Raw genomic sequence first — 19,032 nt, forward strand, 5'->3', positions numbered from 1 at the left:
AGATTTAACTTAGTTTCTGTATAAACTTAAGGACCAAGAAATTAATTGGCCAACTAATCTGTATATTCCCAAAGACTACGTAATATGGGTGTGTATATGTGTGTGTATAAGAGGAAGAAGGCCCTAAAGTTTACATTCCTTTCTCAGCAACCTCTGGCTCATAATACTTTAAATCAGCGGTTCTCAACCTGTGGGTCACGACCCCTTTGGCGGTCGAAGGACCCTTTCACAGGGGTCGTCTAAGACCATCGGAAAAACACGTATAATTACATATTGTTTTTGTGATTAATCACTATGCTTTAATTATGTTCAGTTTGTAACAATGAAATTGGGGGTCACCACAACATGAAGAACTGTATTAAAGGGTCGCAGCATTAGGAAGGTTGAGAACCACTGCTTTAAATAGTTTTAATATGGGAAGTGCTGGTGACTTAGGGATTTTGCTTATCTCATTAAGGTAAAACCAATAGACAGCTAACTAGATACAATTCTGAACATCTTCCTTGTGACTATGGGAAAATTTACTATTAATATTACAATTATATTTCCTTCCTGGAGGCATGTTTTTAGTCGAATTCTTTGATCAAGCAGTTTACTTCAGAGTTATTTAGTAAAAAGTAAGGTTGTTGGGTGGGTTTGGACAAACAAAATCAGTTTAAATATAAATTTTCCTTTTCTGAATCATCTACCAGTAACACAGCTTAGAACAGTGATGGCGAACCTTTTGAGCTCGGCGTGTCAGCATTTTGAAAAACCCTAACTTAACTCTGGTGCCATGTCACATATAGAAATTTTTTGATATTTGCAACCATAGTAAAACAGAGTTATATTTTTGATATTTATTTTATATATTTAAATGCCGTTTAACAAAGAAAAATCAACCAAAAAAATGAGTTCGCGTGTCACCTCTGACACGCATGTCATAGGCTCACCATCATTGGCTTAGAATGATAGTCCAGTTGTCTGCTGTTTAACTTCTTTTATATATATATATATATATATATATATATATATATATATTATTGATTTTTTTACAGAGAGGAAGGGAGAGGGATAGAGAGTTAGAAACATCGATGAGAGACATAGATCAGCTGCCTCCTGCACATGCCCCACTGGGTATGTGCCCGCAACCAAGGTACATGCCCTTGACTGGAATCGAACCTGAGACCTTTGCATCCGCAGGCCGACGCTCTATCCACTGAGCCAAACCGGTTAGGGCTGCTGTTTAACTTGTTAACAAATGTATGATAATTTTCTCTATTGGAGTTAGCTTTGTGCTTTTTGAGCAGGGGTTTATGTTGTTACTTAAATTCAGAGTTGAAACAAGCATTGAAAAGTGTTGTTAATTACATTTCTACTGATGGAATGGGTATTTTTATAGGTGGTACCTGTGTATGCAAATTAAAACAGACATGATCTTTACATTCTGCAAGTTTAAATATCTATATTTTAAAATATTTTTAGAACTGTCTTTGGATGTTTTGCTTATGCTCTTTTCCTGCTTGCTGGTTTTGTTACCATCTGTATAAAAAGTTTTAATATAAAGTGTATTCAGCCTATGTTTCACAGAGTAGAATATATCATACTCCCTAAGTTAACATACTTTGAAAAATTGGCCTAGTATATTTTTCAGTTCTTTGGATAAAAAGTAATAATTTATTAATAAATTTTACCCTATATAATTCAAAATTTGGGTCATGTGTTTTAATTATTCATATGTAAGAAGATATGATTAGAAGTACAGTTATCAAGATGAGTATCGGATTATTTAAATTTAAACTCAGAGACTTGGTAGAAATGGAGCTGAATGGTTTCTTTTATTTGCTTATTGGCACTATGAAGCACAGCCTTAAGACTTTCAGACCCAGAGCATCATTGGGTTGGGTTCTTATTTCCTGCCAGCATAATCATTGACTTTTCCTCCTCCCTCATTTCTCCCATCCTACTGATCACTGTATCTTGTCCCATCTCCTCAGAATTATCTTGTGAATCGAGTGGCTTTTTTTCATTCCCTTCATGTCTTAATTACTACTTGTTGCTTGGACTATTGGAACTACCACCTCTGAAGTGGTTTCCCCTACTGTCAGTCCCCCATCTTTAATTTAGCTACTGCACTGCTATAAGCAGTCTTTCTATACAAAAAGAAAAAAAAAAATTCTGAAATTCAAAATCTGTAGCTTGACATAAAGGACTTATCTCAGCATCCTCCTTTGTGTACCTTTTGCTTTTTGCAAACTAAACTCACTTTTTAGTTGAAAATGCTATTATTTTATAAATCCATGTATCCTTTGAATACATACATGTTCCTTGTCAGGGTAAAGTAATATCTATTGCTTTAAATTTGATTAAGTTAGATTATCCTATCTGTGGTGACAGTTTATGATAATTCAGTGAGACTTACTCTAAAATTTGGCTCAAACTACTCCAAGGGTAATTCAGACAAATGATAAATGAAGTTAAGCCCTTCTCTAGTAGAGACTTGTAAGTATTCACCAAACCCTGTTTTCTCTCCCTCTTGATCCCATATCTATTCTATATATACTTCCTTTGCAGTTAGGTAAGACTAATGATATACAGAACTTTCATCTTTGTTCAATAAAGCAGCACTAGTCGATCCTCCTTATTTTCTCTTTCCTCATCTGCCAGCTGTATGCGGAGATTCTAGCAGAGGACTCCAATGAAGGTGGAGTCATAAGATGAAGGAAGTTTGAACTCTGAATGATCATGTAGAAGGCCATCTGTCAGCCATGAAGATACACATTGGCCTTTTATTATTATAAGGCACTAATTTTTAAAAATTGTAGCTGCTAGCATTAGCAACTTTATTGCACCTCAGAATTTTAAAAAGGTGGTTACCAGCTGCTCCTACTGGAGCTACTTTGAAGTTTACCTTGGGAGTCCCACTCTTTGTTCAGCTGATCCATCACGTTGGCAAGTGGGGTTCATTGTTGTCAGTGCTTCTGTTAGTACACAAGAGACACTTTATCAAGTTGATTGTATGAACTTGGTGGAATATATTTAATTTTATACAATTTGCAATTTAGTCTAAATATGCTATTTAGCTTCTCTTTTATTAAAAATTAGAGGCCCAATGCACGAATTTGTGCATGGGTGGGGTCCCTCGGCCTGGCCAGCGATCGAGGCCTGTCAGGGGGCCAGCTGGCTGGGGGAAGGGACCGCAGAGGTTGGCTGTGGGAGCGCACTGACCACCAGGGGGCAGCTCCTGCATTGAGTTTGCCCCCTGGTGGTCAGTGTGCGCCATAGCGACTGGTCGACCAGTCATTCCGGTTGTTCGGGCATAAAGGTCACTTAGGCTTTTATATATATGCATAGATAGATAGATAGATTTAAAAGACTATTTTCAAAAAACGTTCAGAGCTGTTTTAACACTTGGAGTGGGGGAAACGAGTTAAGTCGGCTCGCGTGAATTGCGCGTACTCCGCGGGAGCCGTCTTAACTCGGTTCATATAGATTTGCGGTGGAGTGCGGGAAACGTGTAAACTCGGGCCGATTGTAACTGCATATTACCAAATATTTGTTTGTTTGCCGTTCACAAAGATACCTACCTGCGTATGCGAACCGTTTCATACCCATTGGGGTAATAGGTATCATAAAAATCCCTGATTTTGCGCGGGAAACCTAAATAATTGCCCGCGCCATCTTATATTTTGGCGGGAAATTCACCCCACACCGGAGTGTTAAGCAATAGTAAGTAGCCTTGTGGAAATAAATCCATGGTCATCCAGAATGCCTGGCAGGACAAGAAGTTTATGTATTTGTTAAATGATTTTATTTTATATAAATGATGTTTCTTGAATATGCACTATATGAAGAGTGCTGAGGCTCTTCCAAAAAAGTGTCCTTTGGTAAAGAGGTCCAAAATACCTGCCAGGTAATATCTAGTTTATGAATAATTGTTTCATAAAGACTAAGGAAAGGATAGACAAATGATATCCACAACTTTAACAAATGTTTCTTGAACCTCATGGATATGGACAACAGTGTGGTGATTTCTGGGATGAGGGGTGGGGAAGTGTAAGAAAGCATAGAGGGAATGAGAAATGAGAAAAAAAATGTTTCGTGGGTAGTTGTGCTAAGTGTTAGAGAAACAACCAAACAGAAAGACAAAAGCCTTGATTTTAGGAATGAGCCCACCCTCTGGTAGATAAATCTTAGATTAATCATTTATTCATAGATAAAACAGATTAGTGAATGGTGGTAGGTTTTTCTTTACTATTTCATTCTCAAGAAATAAATTGCTGAGGTTGCTAAGATCTACAGTAAGAATGAATCTTCTATGAAATTGTGAAGAAGGAAAAAGAAATTTGTACTAGTTTTGCTGTCGCACCTCAAACTGCAAAAGTTATGGCCACAGTAGTTGATAAGTTCTTAGTTAAGATTGAAAAGGCTTTAAATTTGTGGGTAGGAAATATGAACGGAAAGTGTGTTCTGATTGACGGCAGTGTGTTGTGCCAGAAAGTATTGAACCTGTACAAAGACCTCAGCAAAGGGTCGCCTGAAATGAGTGACACCAAGCAAGGATGGTTCCACAGATTTAGGAATAGGTTTGGCATGTTTTTTCACATCATCACAGTTTATTTTTATAATTGTTCTATTTTATTAGTTGTTGTCATTAATATCTTACTGTGCCTAATTTGTAAATTAAAGTTTATCACAGGTATGTATGTGTAGGAAAAAACAGAATATATAGGGTTCAGTACTATCTGTGGTTTCAGGCATCCGCTGGGGGTCTTGAAAAGTATCCCCTATGGAGAGAGAGGCAGATAAGTAAGTTATTTGACATCTTAATGAAAAATAAGCAAACTTGTATTTATAATGTTTGAAGATATATTGTTTAGTATTTTCTGTCTCAACCCTATGTAGAAGGGGTTTAAAAATTCTAATAAGAGGTGAAGAGGCAGAGAGGAGAGAGGAAAATCCATTTTACCTATCTTTTTGTATGCTTAGTATGGTTTTGTTTTCCTCCTACATTGAGTATTTCTAGTATATCTGGACGTGTTCAGTTTTTTATTCCAAGTGCCCCAGCTATTCTAGGTATTGTTAAGAGTCAAGCTGTATCCAAAACTATAGTCTGGTATTTGTTCACTTTTATCATATAAGGAAAAAACATTAACTTAGATGCCAATAACAGTAAACTCCGGAATTTTGTGACTTTAGTCCATTTGTAGCTACTTGGACAGTGACATTTTGACTGCAGGACAGTTCAGTCAATACTATCAATAAACTATTTTTGACTAAGATTATAATGGCCAGTTCTGTGGCTGTTGTAGAGGAATAAGGTGTGATGCTATTCTAAAATACTTTATGACACATTTCCCCTACATTTAGTCGTGCCACTAGTCATTTTATTTTTTGTTAAGTTGCTTTTTTAGCCCTTGGCAATGTTTCCTGGCAACCTTTTATGTACAATATTTGTAGAATTGTTGAGGTGGAAGGTGTTCTGTGTATGCAAACACAGAACTGGTTTTCACCATGTTCTGTTTTACTCCATGGCCTCCACAAAGGTGTCATTTGTGTAGACATTTTCCTTCAGGATGTTTCCTGCAACTTTTGGCTGTTTCCGACTTTAATGAAGCATTCAATTTTGGATACACGTCTACTTCACAGCTACATATTTGATTCTTTGGTGTCAATATTTATAAAAGTAAATGCTAGAATAAACATCTGTGCTTACTTATTTCTGAAGCCTTCATTCTGTTGAGCCTTTTGATTTTGGGTTTATTCTAGAGCAATGTAGTTCGTTGTGTATTTCCCAGTTAACAGCATGTTCACCATAGCTGGATTTAAGAACACAATTTGAGGGAAAATACAGCTTGTAGGTTGGACTTAATTTGCTTAGGTTCTTAATTAGGTTCTTTTACATTAAAGAAATCACTGGTACCTAGACAGATTTCAGTACAGATTTCTGTTTATAATTTGCCTGGCAGTCATATCTTACTGAAGTTAAGCAGTTTTACTCTTTTCCTAGGCCTTTCCCCTTAATCTCCTTTGCATTTATGAAATTAACTACTTAACTCTGTTATGATATTATGAGCTAATCTGTAGTTATTATTACCTAAGCAGAATGTTTATAGCTTTGACTTAAGTTTAAATCTTACCATTGTTTATAAATTGTGTGTTGTTAAAATATATTTGGATTTTATATATTTTAAATATATACTTCCAGTATAGATACGTTAGAACAGATGAGTACTTGTCAAGGAGACTGTTGTGTTTTCTGTCATATTAAGTCATTATTCTTTATTCAAATAGAGATAAGAAAGCTTATGATTTTTTAAAGATTCTTATTCAAAATCAAGAACTTTAGTTGTCAATACAGATTTCTAAAGCTCTCGTTTTACAGAGTATAAATTGATTGTCCTTTTAGAGTAGTGATAAGAGCTTTATTCCATAATATTAATAGTCATAATCAATTCTATCTTGGCCTTGAAAATTATTTTAGGACTCTTTGTTCTTTAGTGACGTGTCTAGTAGATGATGGGATGATGTGGAAAGAGTCTGGTTATTTTTGTCCCTTCAAAAAGAAGGCCCTTTTAGATTTGGCCCCTTGCAAGGTGAAGGTCCTCATCAAGGCTTCTTCCCATCTAGTCTTATCAACATAACTCTCCAGGTCCACCGCCCCCCACCCCAGTCCATTGCCCTACCATTTCCCATGGTAACTCCACCTTTCCTCATTAAAGGAATTCTTCCTTGATCCCTTCCTGGTTCTTGTTATAGGCTTCCACAGATGCACTTGGAAACTGCTCCATGATTGCCAGCTCTAGTGGGAGGGGATGGACAAAAATTCTACTGATGGAATGATTATGAAGCATCCACTTCAGTTAGTTTCTCCTATAGATTAGGCAGGAACTAATTCCTTTACTTGGTTATCTGGGAAGAAAGTATACTTCTCTAAAGCTAACATTAATTTCTTTCTAAGTCAATATAATAAAAAAATATCGAAAGGATAAACATTTAAAAATAAATATATATATCTGGTTCTAGAAGGAATTTAATAACCCACATTTGGTTATCAGATATTTTGGAAATTCATAGTCTTAAATTCACATGTACTGAGAGGATAGATAACTATGAATTTTCTATTCTTCTCTGATCATTTCTTTCAAGTAGTGATGGAAGACTTGCCTCAAAGATACTGAGCTGCTGTCTTCTTTCACAGTTATTATCTGTATGGCTCACACCTCCCAGCAGTCCTTACGTTAATTATTTTCCAAACTGTTTGTTCTATGATGCTTATTCTCTAGTAGATTCTTCAGGAAGGACTCATAGGAACAATATTCCATGAGTTCTGCATACTTTATGAAGCAAAATCTCAGTCTTTATCAGTAGCTCTTATACTTGAAGGTCACTTTAGCTTTATTCAAAAGTGTTTGATATAGGCTGTTCTAGATAATTTTTCCTAGATATATGTATGTTCTTTGGATATGCAGTTTCGAGTTAACTTTTTATGATAGTTTTTTGTATTTTTGCTTTTTGTTACTTTGGTCTTCAGGGATTCCTATTAAGCATTCGTTGGACTGTCTTATTTATGCTACATACTAATCATTTTAGTTTGAAATATTTTTCCATCACCATTTATCTCCCTTATACTCTCTTCCACTTTCACCAACCTCCCTGAAATCTTTGTATCACTTTTTTAAATTATACAATTTGTATTATGTTCCATTTTTTATTTTTGATAAGGCATTACCCATTGTGTTTCTTGTAATTTAGTCTTCATTCCTAAAATAAGTTTATCTTTTATTTCTGTATGTTTCCTGAGCTTTGTCACCTCTCTTTTAATCTTTCTTGCCCTCAAACACATCATTTCTGAGTTTTTCTAGTTCTGAGGTTTTTCATCACTTCTATCATCTAAAAAAGATTTTTAGCTTGGTTTGAACTGTGAGATTACAGTTTTCATATTATATAGACATATCTTTCTGGTATGCTTTTGTTATCCACAGAGACATCATGTATTCCTTTTGCTCTTTTATAATATAACTAGAGGCCTAGTGCACAAAATTCATGCATGGGAGGGGAGGTGTCCCTAAGCCCGTGTGCACCCTCTCCAATGTGGGACCCCAGGACTGCTGGCTCCTAACTGCTTGCCTGCCTGCCTGATTGCCCCTAACCACTTCTGCCTGCCAGCCCGATCGCCCCCAACTGCCCTCCCCTGCCAGCCTGATCACCCCCAGCTTCCCTCCCCTGCTGGCCTGTTTGCCCACAACTGCCCTCCCCTGCTGGCCATCTTATGACAGCCATCTTGTGATGATGTGAGGGCGGCCATCTTGTGACGGTGTCACACGTGACGCTACCTAAGCTTTCATTATACAGGATAATGTGGGATTAACTTGCTATTCTTTCCTGTTACTCACTTTTTAAGTGAAATAAATTTTCCTATACTTTTAGGAGGGAAGGAGCATTCAGGATACCTTTTCTACCTTCAGAGCTCCAGTCCTCCCACTTCTGTTGTTTTTGTAAAATGATGTTTTTTTTTAAAAAAAAAATCTCTTGCTTCTGTGATCAACTTCCTTGATTCCCTTCCCCAACTTTATCTCAACTATCTCTTTTCTTTGCTTTTATTACCCTTGTTCTGTTTAGTTTGGATTCATCTCCCAGTAATTTCTCCTCAGCATTGGACTCTGTATTGCTAGCAGCTTTTGTTTGTGAGATTTGAGACTAGCCATATTGTTACTTCCGACTTTATTCAGGTGGGGTCCTCTTGTACTCACTTGAAAATTGGATCCTCTTGAACCCCCTACCAATTTTGACTATTCTCAGAATCCCCCTTTACATTTACCCATTACTGATCATGTTCTTTTTGTTCTTGGGACTATCAGAGCCTCTCACTAATTTTTGATGCTTTGTCCCTACTCGCTTATATTTGACGTTTTGCGGGGCTACTTTATGACATTGATATGTTGTAGATATTGATCTTGAGTCTTTGGTTTGGCTGTCCTCATTGCTCTGTCTGTCTTTATGGGGAAATTTAAAATCTTTTCTGTTACCATCTTTCTCACTTTCAGAATATTTTGACAAAACTTTTATATAAGGAACTATCTCAGTAGACTTACTGTTCTACTTAATGGACAAACAATGCTTTGTATATTAGAAACTTACCATGATGTAAAAATAAAAACTAAGAGACAGGTTAGTATTATGAAGTGAAACTGCTACTAGAGTCAAATACAGAGAGGGGTGTGTGTGTGTATGTGTGTGTGTGTGTGTGTGTGTTCATGAATTTCTGTATGTGGACATATATCCCAAATAAAAGCACCTGAAATTTTTAGTAGTATCCTCTACTAGAAGATTTTTTTTCTATATATAACTTTCTTCCTTAATTCTCATTAAAAGATAAACTTTGAGGGGAAAATGCCTATTATAATCACAATGCTGGGAAAATTATTTCCTACTTTCCTACTTTTGCCCTGGCTGGGTGATTCAGTTGGTTGGGGCATCCTCCCATGCACCAAAGGGTTGTGGATTTGATTCCTTGTCAGAGTACATACCCAGGTTGTAGGTTCAATTCCTGGTTGGGTGCGTATGGAAGGCAACTGATTAATATTTCTCTCTCACATCAATGTTTCTCTGTCTCTTTCTCTCTCTACCTCCCTCCCTCCCTCCCTCTCTCCCTCCCTCCCTCCCTCCAATCAATGAAAACATTGTCTCCGGTAAAGATTAAAAAGAAATCAAGAACTATCATCAGTAATATTGTCATGCTGTGGTGTAGATCCTGCCTATTCTGTAGCCTTTTTTGTTTGTTTTTCTTTTTAAATTGAGATATAATAGTGAATCAATATCATTTTAGTAAAAATATCTACCAGCCGTGAAACAAAATTTTGTGAAATATTTTATCTTCTGATTAAGGAATATTTGCTTTCCTTTCACTTATAATATTGCCTCAATCTTTGATCCTCCTGTTTTGATTGTTTTTAGTTTCTAATACTCTGTGATTATTTCTTCAGCATTGAGCCCTTTATTCCTAATGGATTTTAGATGTTTGGAATCTCTATTAATGAATTAATTGGAAGTTCATAAAGTTTATGGAAACTTCTACTAATCACAGCTTTGCCAGGGTTCCTTTTAAAGTATTACCATTTTGCAACCAGAAAAAATGAACTTAAAAATCTTAAGCTTCTCATCTGCCATATGTGTAATTTTTTTGTAGATGTATTTCAAATGTCAGAGCATCATTTTAATTTGTTGTGCTTGTCACCAGGCTTCATAGCCATTTTAGTGAAGTTAGCTTTACAACCTTTATCCAAAAATATACTCTTGGGTTTTCTTTGAAAATAGGCTAAAGGCCTTCCTCCAAATGTCTTATTTCAACTTATGTGTCATTTGACACAGATTTAATTGAGTGAGCTGTACCTAAAGAATCTTTCCTAAATGCCTGCTTGACTGCATTTTTTTAATTGTTTTTCTTAACAGACCTCAAGTTACAGGCTGTGTCAGGCCTCATTTGGTCAAAAGCATGTTTGTTTCTCTTGTCAGCTTCTTGATTGGTTCCTTTCCAGATTTCTGTAGGGCAGCCATATGGTCATTTCTGCATGTTTTCTAGATTGCTGCTGTGGCAGGATTCCAGGTCTGGTTGATTAGTGTTTCACAATCTACTCACACTGAGATGGCTTTAGTTTTTGCCCTTTATTTAGTTTTATTTTAGATAGCATATTCCTATCTGGTGTCCTTCCTGTCTCTTATCTGAAGTTCATTTGATTTTGATGATTTTATTTTACGTGGCCCATGTATTTTGACTAGCTTTTCATCTTCCTATTGTATAGATAATAATTATTGACATAATTAATCCTATATGTCAAAGAAGAAAGACCCATAAAGGCTATTGGTGAAGTCCTATATTATGCTAATTTTGGAAAGCTGAATCTAGTAATAATTCTACTAGATGATCAATATTAATGTATATCAGACTGGCTAAGAGGTATATGTCTCCTTTCTACAATTTTTCTTAGTTGTACAGTCCTTAAAAGTTTTTTTTGAAATTAATTTTAATAGTGATGTTAAAAACAAAAATTATTCATAACACTTGTAAAGAATAGTAAGGCAGACTTTATTCAGGGAGACTATCATGATAGGGACCATTACAATGAGGTTTTGCAGTCGAGGAGAGAAATTCGGCTCAAACTGTGAATACAACATGGAAGTTGGGAAATAATATCTAAGGAGCAGAGTGTATCTGGGGGGTGGGGTCAGTGGATAGAAAATTACTAAGAGGAAAGAAACATTGGGATAAAGGAGGATTCTGTCTAGAGAGACTTAACAGGATTGTTTCTGAAGGCAAGCCAGGGGATAATGAAGGAAGAAGAACCTAATCAGAGATGAAGGGTAATCATATATTGAGGGTGGGGATTTTGATCAAACTGAGTAAGATTCTTGCCAAAATTGTACAATGCGGAGATAAACAGGGACATTCAAAATTGGGAGCTTACCGTAGTTGAGAAGAGCTCAGAGGTACCTAACCAAAGTTTGGTCAAGGACAGACTCTGTCAATGATACTATAGCTTTCAAGGAAGTAGCTCTCATTGAAGAAATACTGAGGCAAATTCTTGATCCCTGCTAGATTAGGAACTGTATCATTTCAGGGTATTTTGAAGTTGAAAAGCAACTTAATGTCTTATGTTCAGTCTCTGCTCAATGAATTTTTATTTTGATGATGCAGGTTGAATTATGTGAATGAGTTAACTTATATGTCATGAATAACTCATTGATTTTCTGTTAAAGATAAGGTTGTAAATAAATTATAACATAATATTTTCAGACTTGGGCTAAAATTTTTAAACCAAATTAATTATTAAAATAAAAAAATTTACTTTGCTCATATATTTAATTTAATTTTGCTCTGGCACTTTCATTTTATAAAGGAACCTACTTAATATATTTTTTCAGACATTTTTCAGGAAGTAAATTAATTGTAGTTATCTTTTATTTGGATGTAAAATGCCCTGTTTGGGTGAGAGGGTCTCTTTCTAAAAGTGGCTATATTGAACTTTGTCTTTGTTACCTCATTTTTCTAGTGTTCCTAACCCATCTGCCTAGAGTGCTCTCTATTTAGGTTTGAAGGTCCGTAGTGTCGTGGCTGGCACTGATTTTAGAATGGGACCTTTTGAAGACGATAATAATTAGATGTTTGAATTTATTAGATCCTAGAAGTTTAGCCACTAGTTGCAGTAGCATTTTCTTGGGTGAATAGTCAAACTTGTGCCTCTAAATGGAGTAGGTTATTCTCAGAAAGGGATTTATTTTTGAGCACCTACAATTTTAGAGGATCTAATTCCAATCCTCAGACATCAGTTCTCAAGCTTTTAGTAGTAGCATTAGAGTCACCTGAAATGCTTATTAACAACTAGTGGCCCGGTGCACAAAATTTGTGCATGGAGGGGGAGGTTCCCTCAGCCCAGCCTGCACCCTCTCCAATTGGGGACCCCTTGGGGGATGTCTGACTGCTGGTTTAGTCGGACATCCCTCTCACAATCTGGGACCGCTGGCTCCTAACCGCTCACCTGCCTTCCTGCCTGCCTGATAACCCCTAACTGCCTCTGCCTGCCTGCCAACTTCCCTCCCCTGCCAGCCTAATCTTGTTCCCAACTGCCCTTCCCTGCAGGCCCAATCTTGCCCCTAACTGCCTTTCTCTGCCAGATAATTTGGTTCTGATTGGTTGGTTTCTATGCCAGTCAGCGTCAAAAGCTCCACCTCCTAGGCAGCCATTGGCTCCTCAGAGTTGACCCAGATTTGGTTCTTATTGGTCAGTTTCTATGCCAGTCAGCATCTCTGGGCCTATCAACGGGGCCTGATCAGAAAGGCAGGGCTGATCAGCAGCCCTGGTGGAGGCCTGGAGAGAAATGGAGGTGTGGCTGTTACAGAGGCCAGGAGTTAAAGAGAGAGGCAAGTGCTGAGCAACAGCTGCCACAGAGGCTACGGTCAGACCCTGCTTCTCTCTTTAGACCTCTTTCTGGGCCTGATTTGCAGCCCCCTCAGCAGTCAGTGCTGGGTCAGCGTGCCTGCAGCCATGGCAGTCAGTGCTGGGTCACCACGGCAACCCAGCGCTGACTACATGACTGACTTCCGGTTGGTTGATGTGAGGGACCCAGGGTTTTTATATATTAGGATGTGTTTTCTTGGTCCCACTACCAGAGAGTTAACAAACATTTCACACTTTGAAAAACATTGCTTTTAGACTTCATTGATTCCCAAATCTGGTGATGCACCTGAATTAATCTAGTTTGGTCTAAAAAATATGTTGCTACCTGGTTCCACACTATAACTACTTAATTAGAACCTCTGGGAATGTAGCTCATTAACTTGCATTTTTAACAAGGTACCTGGTGACCACATCTCAGGATCTCATCCTTGAGATCTATTGCTAGACCATCTGTGAGTTGCGTGAGGGCCTTGTGCCTTTATGTTCCCAAGATCTAATTTCTCAGTGAAATATTAAAAATCTGTTTCTATTACTTCTCAGACATGCCCAGTTGTTAACATTGTTAATGGCTAAAAAGTATTGCCATTTTTTCAACATTCTTCTAAATCAATACTAAGTAATTTAAGACATTCACACACATATGCATTTATGTTTGCATTATGGATTTTAATGACTGTTTTCATTTTGGAGATTAACAAAGTTAGGTTAAACATGATTTTGCTATGTTAATTGTTAAAGAATAAAAAGATGATACACACTTTAGGAGCTTAAATTCAAAACAAAATATTACATATGTGTGTTCTGATACTATTGGCTAACATTGTTAATGTGATGTTTTTATATTCAAACTAGTTTTTTAATATGAGTTCTGTATAGTAAAGTACTGGAAAATTTGGTATTAGTGCTTAGTAATCTTAAGCATTTTACTGAATTGTATGGCTTTACAGTCATAATCAGTGATGGATTTTGAATAAAGTAAGAACCAGTTCATTCTTGGTGGTGGTGTTGTAATGGCTAAGTTTCATGCAGTGTAGTCCTTAAACAATAGTTGCTTAAGGCCCTCCCCTGACAGCCTGATCTTGCCCCCAACTGCCCTTCCCTGCCAGCCTGATCGCCCCTAACTGCATCTGCCTGCCTGATCACCCCTAACTGTCTCTGCCTGCCTGCCTGATCGCCCCCAATTGCCTTCCCCTGCTGGCCTGGTTGCTGCTTAAACAATAGTTGAAGGAGCAATAGCTCTTTTTTCAAAAGGTTTAGATAAATTATTATTTAAATGCTTTCTTTAAGTTTAGATGTGCCTTTCTTATATAAGCAATGTTAATGGAAAGCTTTGGCTAATAATCATTAATTGAGAGCTAACCCAGACAACTGACCTTTTTTATTTGCTTTTGCAAACTAAATTAGCTATTTCATCCTTATGAACATAGGATGAAAAGATTGGAGTGCATTAAAGTCCAAGAAAAGAATGTGAGCACTTATTTTATTATGTGTGTTGCTTTACACTCTGTATGGATACATCATGGTACTCACAAATATTGTATCCTCTTTACCAGTTTTTAAGTTTGGTTTGGAAGGTGTGGTAGCTTGTTTCATATTACTTTGTAGCTAAAGTTCTTAAAGTTTCCAACTTTCAATAACTCTCTTTTAATTGCATAAATTTTATTGAATTTTGTTAATTTTCCACTACAGATTAGCTTCTTACAGAGATCAGATTTCCAACCTTACTAACTTAGTCATCTTCAGTCATTGCCTTTAAAGTAAAATGGCTGTTGGGAACAAATTAATTTAACATCGTATTACATTGTTCTGGCAGTTAGATATTAAGCACTTATTGTCTGTTTACAAGGCTTGGTTTGATATTCATACTCAGACTTAACTAAAACAGCTCTTGTTTTTAAAGCTCTTTTACTATTACTTTGAAGTTGAATTTCCAATTGGCTGTTAGAGAGCAAGAATTATTTTGGATAATTCTCAGTTTGTCCCCCAGAGGAGCCCCAGGCCTACCAACTGCTGCTGCCATGTGGCTTTCTATTCAGGGAACGGAATAGGGAGGGAAAGCACAACCTGTAGATGAGTGTAACAAGGAAGCCTTTTTACATACTGCAGCTATGAGCAGTCATTTTCTGCTAACAATGATGATCCTACTGGAAATAAATGCAGCTTTTCAAACTGTCATTTCCTATTGCTGAATTTAGTTATTCTGTATTTTACCCTCATTTAAGAGATGTTAACAACAGGACTGCTAAGTGGCATAACAAGACTACTATTCTTACTGTCTGTTGCCTAATTTTGCCTTGTTTGCCTTCCCATCCTTCATTGATGTACATGTGCCATACATACTGCTGTATATTACAGTTTAATTATATATATGTATATCCCCCAACCATAATGTAAACTCCTTGAGAGGAGTCTAAAATTTATTCTGTAATTCCCCTTTGTACATGAAACAGTGCTTTGCATATAGTAGACATTCAGCGAGTTTTATATAGTAGTAATGTTTGAGTTTCGCCACTTATGAAGGTATTATTTTTCTGTTGCCTGGTTAGCTTAAGTAATGACAATAACTTATTTATTTTATTGATTTTATTTCATACTTTACATATATAATTAAATCTTTATTTTAGCAATTTTGTTTATTCAAGCTCTTATAAATTAATTCAAAGATTGTTTGACTATACTAATATATGTTTCTAGTTGACAAGGTGTTCTCTTGTTTGATCTGCTTGAATTGAGGTCATTATGTAATAACTAGAAGCCCAGTGCACGAATTCGTGCATGGGTGGGGTCCCTCTGCCTGGCCGGCAATCCGGATGACACACGTGTCAGAGGTGACCTGCGAACTCATTTTTTTGGTTGATTTTTCTTTGTTAAATGGCATTTAAATATATAAAATAAATATCAAAAATGTAAGTCTTTGTTTTACTATGGTTGCAAATATAAAAAAATTTCTATATGTGACATGGCACCAGTTAAGTTAGGGTTTTTCAAAATGCTGGCACGCTGAGCTCAAAAGGTTCGCCATCACTGCATAGGGACTGGCTGGCCAGGGGGAGGGATCTCAGGAGGTTGGCTGTAGGAGCGCACTAACCACCAGGGGGCAGCTCCTGTGTTGAGGGTCTGCGCCCTGGTGGTCAGTGCGCATCATAGCTACCAGCCAGTTGTCCAGTCATCCAGTTGTAATGGTCACTTAGGCTTTTATATATATATAGATATAGATAGTAGAGAAATACTGTGATCACTCAATTCAAAACTAAATACATATTTTGATTATGAAATTTGTGTTGAGTATATAAATAAAGCAAAATCAGTTGATTTTCCTTATTGCACTAAAATATAACACCTGAATTGGTAGGTGATAATGCTCCAAATTAAATAAATAAAAATTTGGAAGCATCAAGGCTTAGATGTTGAGGCAGTTAAAAACTAACTCATTGCCATGATAGTTTGGGTAATAGGAACAAATTATCTTGTCAGAATTGAAAATGAGAGACTAGGTGTACCAGGCAAGTTATAATAAAAAAGAAAGCCAAAGGGGGTCATAATGTTTAATTTGAAAGAGTTTAAAAGTAAAAACTAAATGTAACATTAAAATGTTGAATTATAAGCCATTAATAATGATGTCATAAGTTAATATGAATCAAGTTATACAGAATTAAAATATAAATGATAAAAATTGCAAAGAATAAAGGAAATTGTTAGATCTCAATAGTAGTTTAGAAACTTAGAGTACTTTTCTAGATCTGTGACAGGTCAAGCTGATAATTATATTATTCCCGTATTCTGTATTTTTATTTTAGTTGATGTACAAGACAAAGAACTATATGTTCTGAAAACAGAAAGTATATCTTCTCCATGACTCATGAAATGTTTATGAAAGTTTATCATGTTTTTGGTCACAAAGAAAATTTTCAGGTAATTTCAAAGAGTAGAAATATGTCATCCCAGATTCTCCGCCTATGGTGAGATAAAATTTGAGCTAAGTAATAAAGATAGGAAGGAAATTTGGTAATTTTCAGATCTTTTCTGCTATTCTTGGGTCAAAGAAGAAGTCAAAACTGCAATTGTAGAATATATAAAGTTATGATAACATCGGAATATACTGCATTTTCTTTAGAATTATGGTTTTAGGAAGATAAAGGACAGCATTAGGTAACAGTGCTTCTTGACCCTCTGTAATGTGCAAGACATTTTGTTTGATGTGAGATATAACTCAGAATAAGACTGTGAGCCTTGGAGTTTGCGATCCACTGGATTTTATTATAGAATGCACATTAGAGTAAATTATTTGGGATGTATATATGAAAAATCTTCTATAGTTTAGTTGAGTATAATCATTTTAATTTCCAAGAGAGCTACCTATGGTACCCATATGGAGAGGAGAAGTAGATTATTACAGTGTTTGGATTGAACTGTGTACTAGTATAATGTTTGGAAAGCTTGATTCCTTTTTACCTCTGTCACCTGGTAGCAGTTCTGTTTCATTGGATAATTCAGTTTTATCCCTCTGGGCTTCAACTTATTTATCCATAAATGAGGAAGTTGAATTATAGTTTCATTAAACATGCTATTTTTATGGAGCTGTAATGAATTCATTAAGTATTGAGCATCAACTCCTTTTCAGTTTGTAAGGATTAAATTTATGCTCTGGTGGAGGAGAGAGTTACACTTCGGGTTCCATGCCAGCAGAGGAGGGTGCAAATACTAGTATCTTCAGTAAGAGTTGGTCAGGTGAACAGGGCAGGAGAGAGTTTTAGGCTGAGGAAGTAATAGACTGTATAGACAGTGGTTCTCAACCTGTGGGTCGCGACCCCTTTGGCGGCCGAATGACCCTTTCACAGGGGTCGCCTAAGACCATCCTGCATATCAGATATTGACATTATGATTCATAACTAGTAAAATTACAGTTATGAAGTAGCAACAAAAATAATTTTATGGTTGGGGTCACAACATGAGGAACTGTACTTAAAGGGCCAGAAGATTGAGAACCACTGGTATAGAGGCAGAGAAGGAAGTGTTTTACATTTGGGAAGCTGCAGTTAGTTTGTGTGGCACTTAGTAGTTAGCATGGGTGTATGGAGGAGTAGCAAGACATTAAACATTGAGGTACATGGGAGACATATTGTGAAAAATACATGCTTTAAGTTAAAGAATGAATAACCATGGAAATGTTTTTAGCATTGGAAGGAGGTGGCACTATAACAGTTAGTGGGAATGGATGCAGAGACAGCAGTTAGGAAAGTGGCAGTCCAGATGAGCCAGTATGGAAACATAAAGTAAGGGCAGAGAGATGACGTGTAGATTGTAGAATAGGTCCTTTAAAATGCATGGCTTCATAAGGTCTGTGCCAGCCCTGCAAGTGTATGTAAGATATAGTATGTGAATGCATTTTTCTTTGGAGGGTGTCTATAAATTTCATCAGATCATATAATTGGGCTATTAGGTTAAACATATATTGTAGAGAAAATTGATAGGATGACATTCCACAGACTATGATATTTAAATAATTTTACTTTATTAGTGACTAATCTAATTTCTTTTTCACTTTTTATAGTGGACAGGCCAAAATCTCAGCAAGTTCGAACCTCTAGTACAATAAGGCGAACCTCTTCTTTGGATACAATAACAGGACCTTATCTCACAGGACAGTGGCCACGGGATCCTCATGTTCATTACCCTTCATGTATGAAAGATAAAGCTACTCAGGTAAAATAAGCAAATCAAAACCAGTTTTACTACTCTGCAGTTATTCTGTTTGATCACAGTAAAGAAAATGTAATTTAATGAAATATTCCCAAATTTGAAATAATAGTACATTCAACCAAAGAAGAAAGCCATTTCTTTTAATAAGCTTTAGACTAATTGTTTCTTATCATCTGGGTTTTTAAAATTTTAAAATTCTGTAATATTTTAAATATATTAAATATATGACAATTTTTAGACTTACAGTTTTAAGAATTGCTTTCCAAGAGAAATTAATATAATGATTAGTGACTATATTATAAAACGTAATTTTTGAAATTATTTCAATATTGGAAAAACTTATAAAGTATTAACACATGGCTAAGGAAATTTATGTTAAAGGTATTTTGGGTGTTTTT

The 19,032-nt window shown here is 36.2% G+C and overlaps 1 protein-coding gene across 2 annotated transcripts in view; it reads left to right on the forward strand.

Moving 5' to 3' along the window:
- Positions 1–19,032, forward strand: part of GLCCI1 (glucocorticoid induced 1) — an 81,827-nt gene that overhangs the window by 14,032 nt on the left and 48,763 nt on the right. For both annotated transcript variants that reach the window (XM_070424322.1, XM_070424323.1), the window contains exon 2: positions 18,486–18,637. In XM_070424322.1, the coding sequence (XP_070280423.1) occupies positions 18,486–18,637 (152 nt within the window). The remainder of the gene's footprint in view (positions 1–18,485; positions 18,638–19,032) is intronic.

Source organism: Myotis yumanensis, unplaced genomic scaffold (genome assembly GCF_028538775.1).
Source record: "Myotis yumanensis isolate MYYU_CA2020_CCGP unplaced genomic scaffold, mMyoYum1.0.hap1 SCAF_9, whole genome shotgun sequence".
In the NCBI taxonomy this organism is placed as follows: Eukaryota; Metazoa; Chordata; class Mammalia; order Chiroptera; family Vespertilionidae; genus Myotis; species Myotis yumanensis.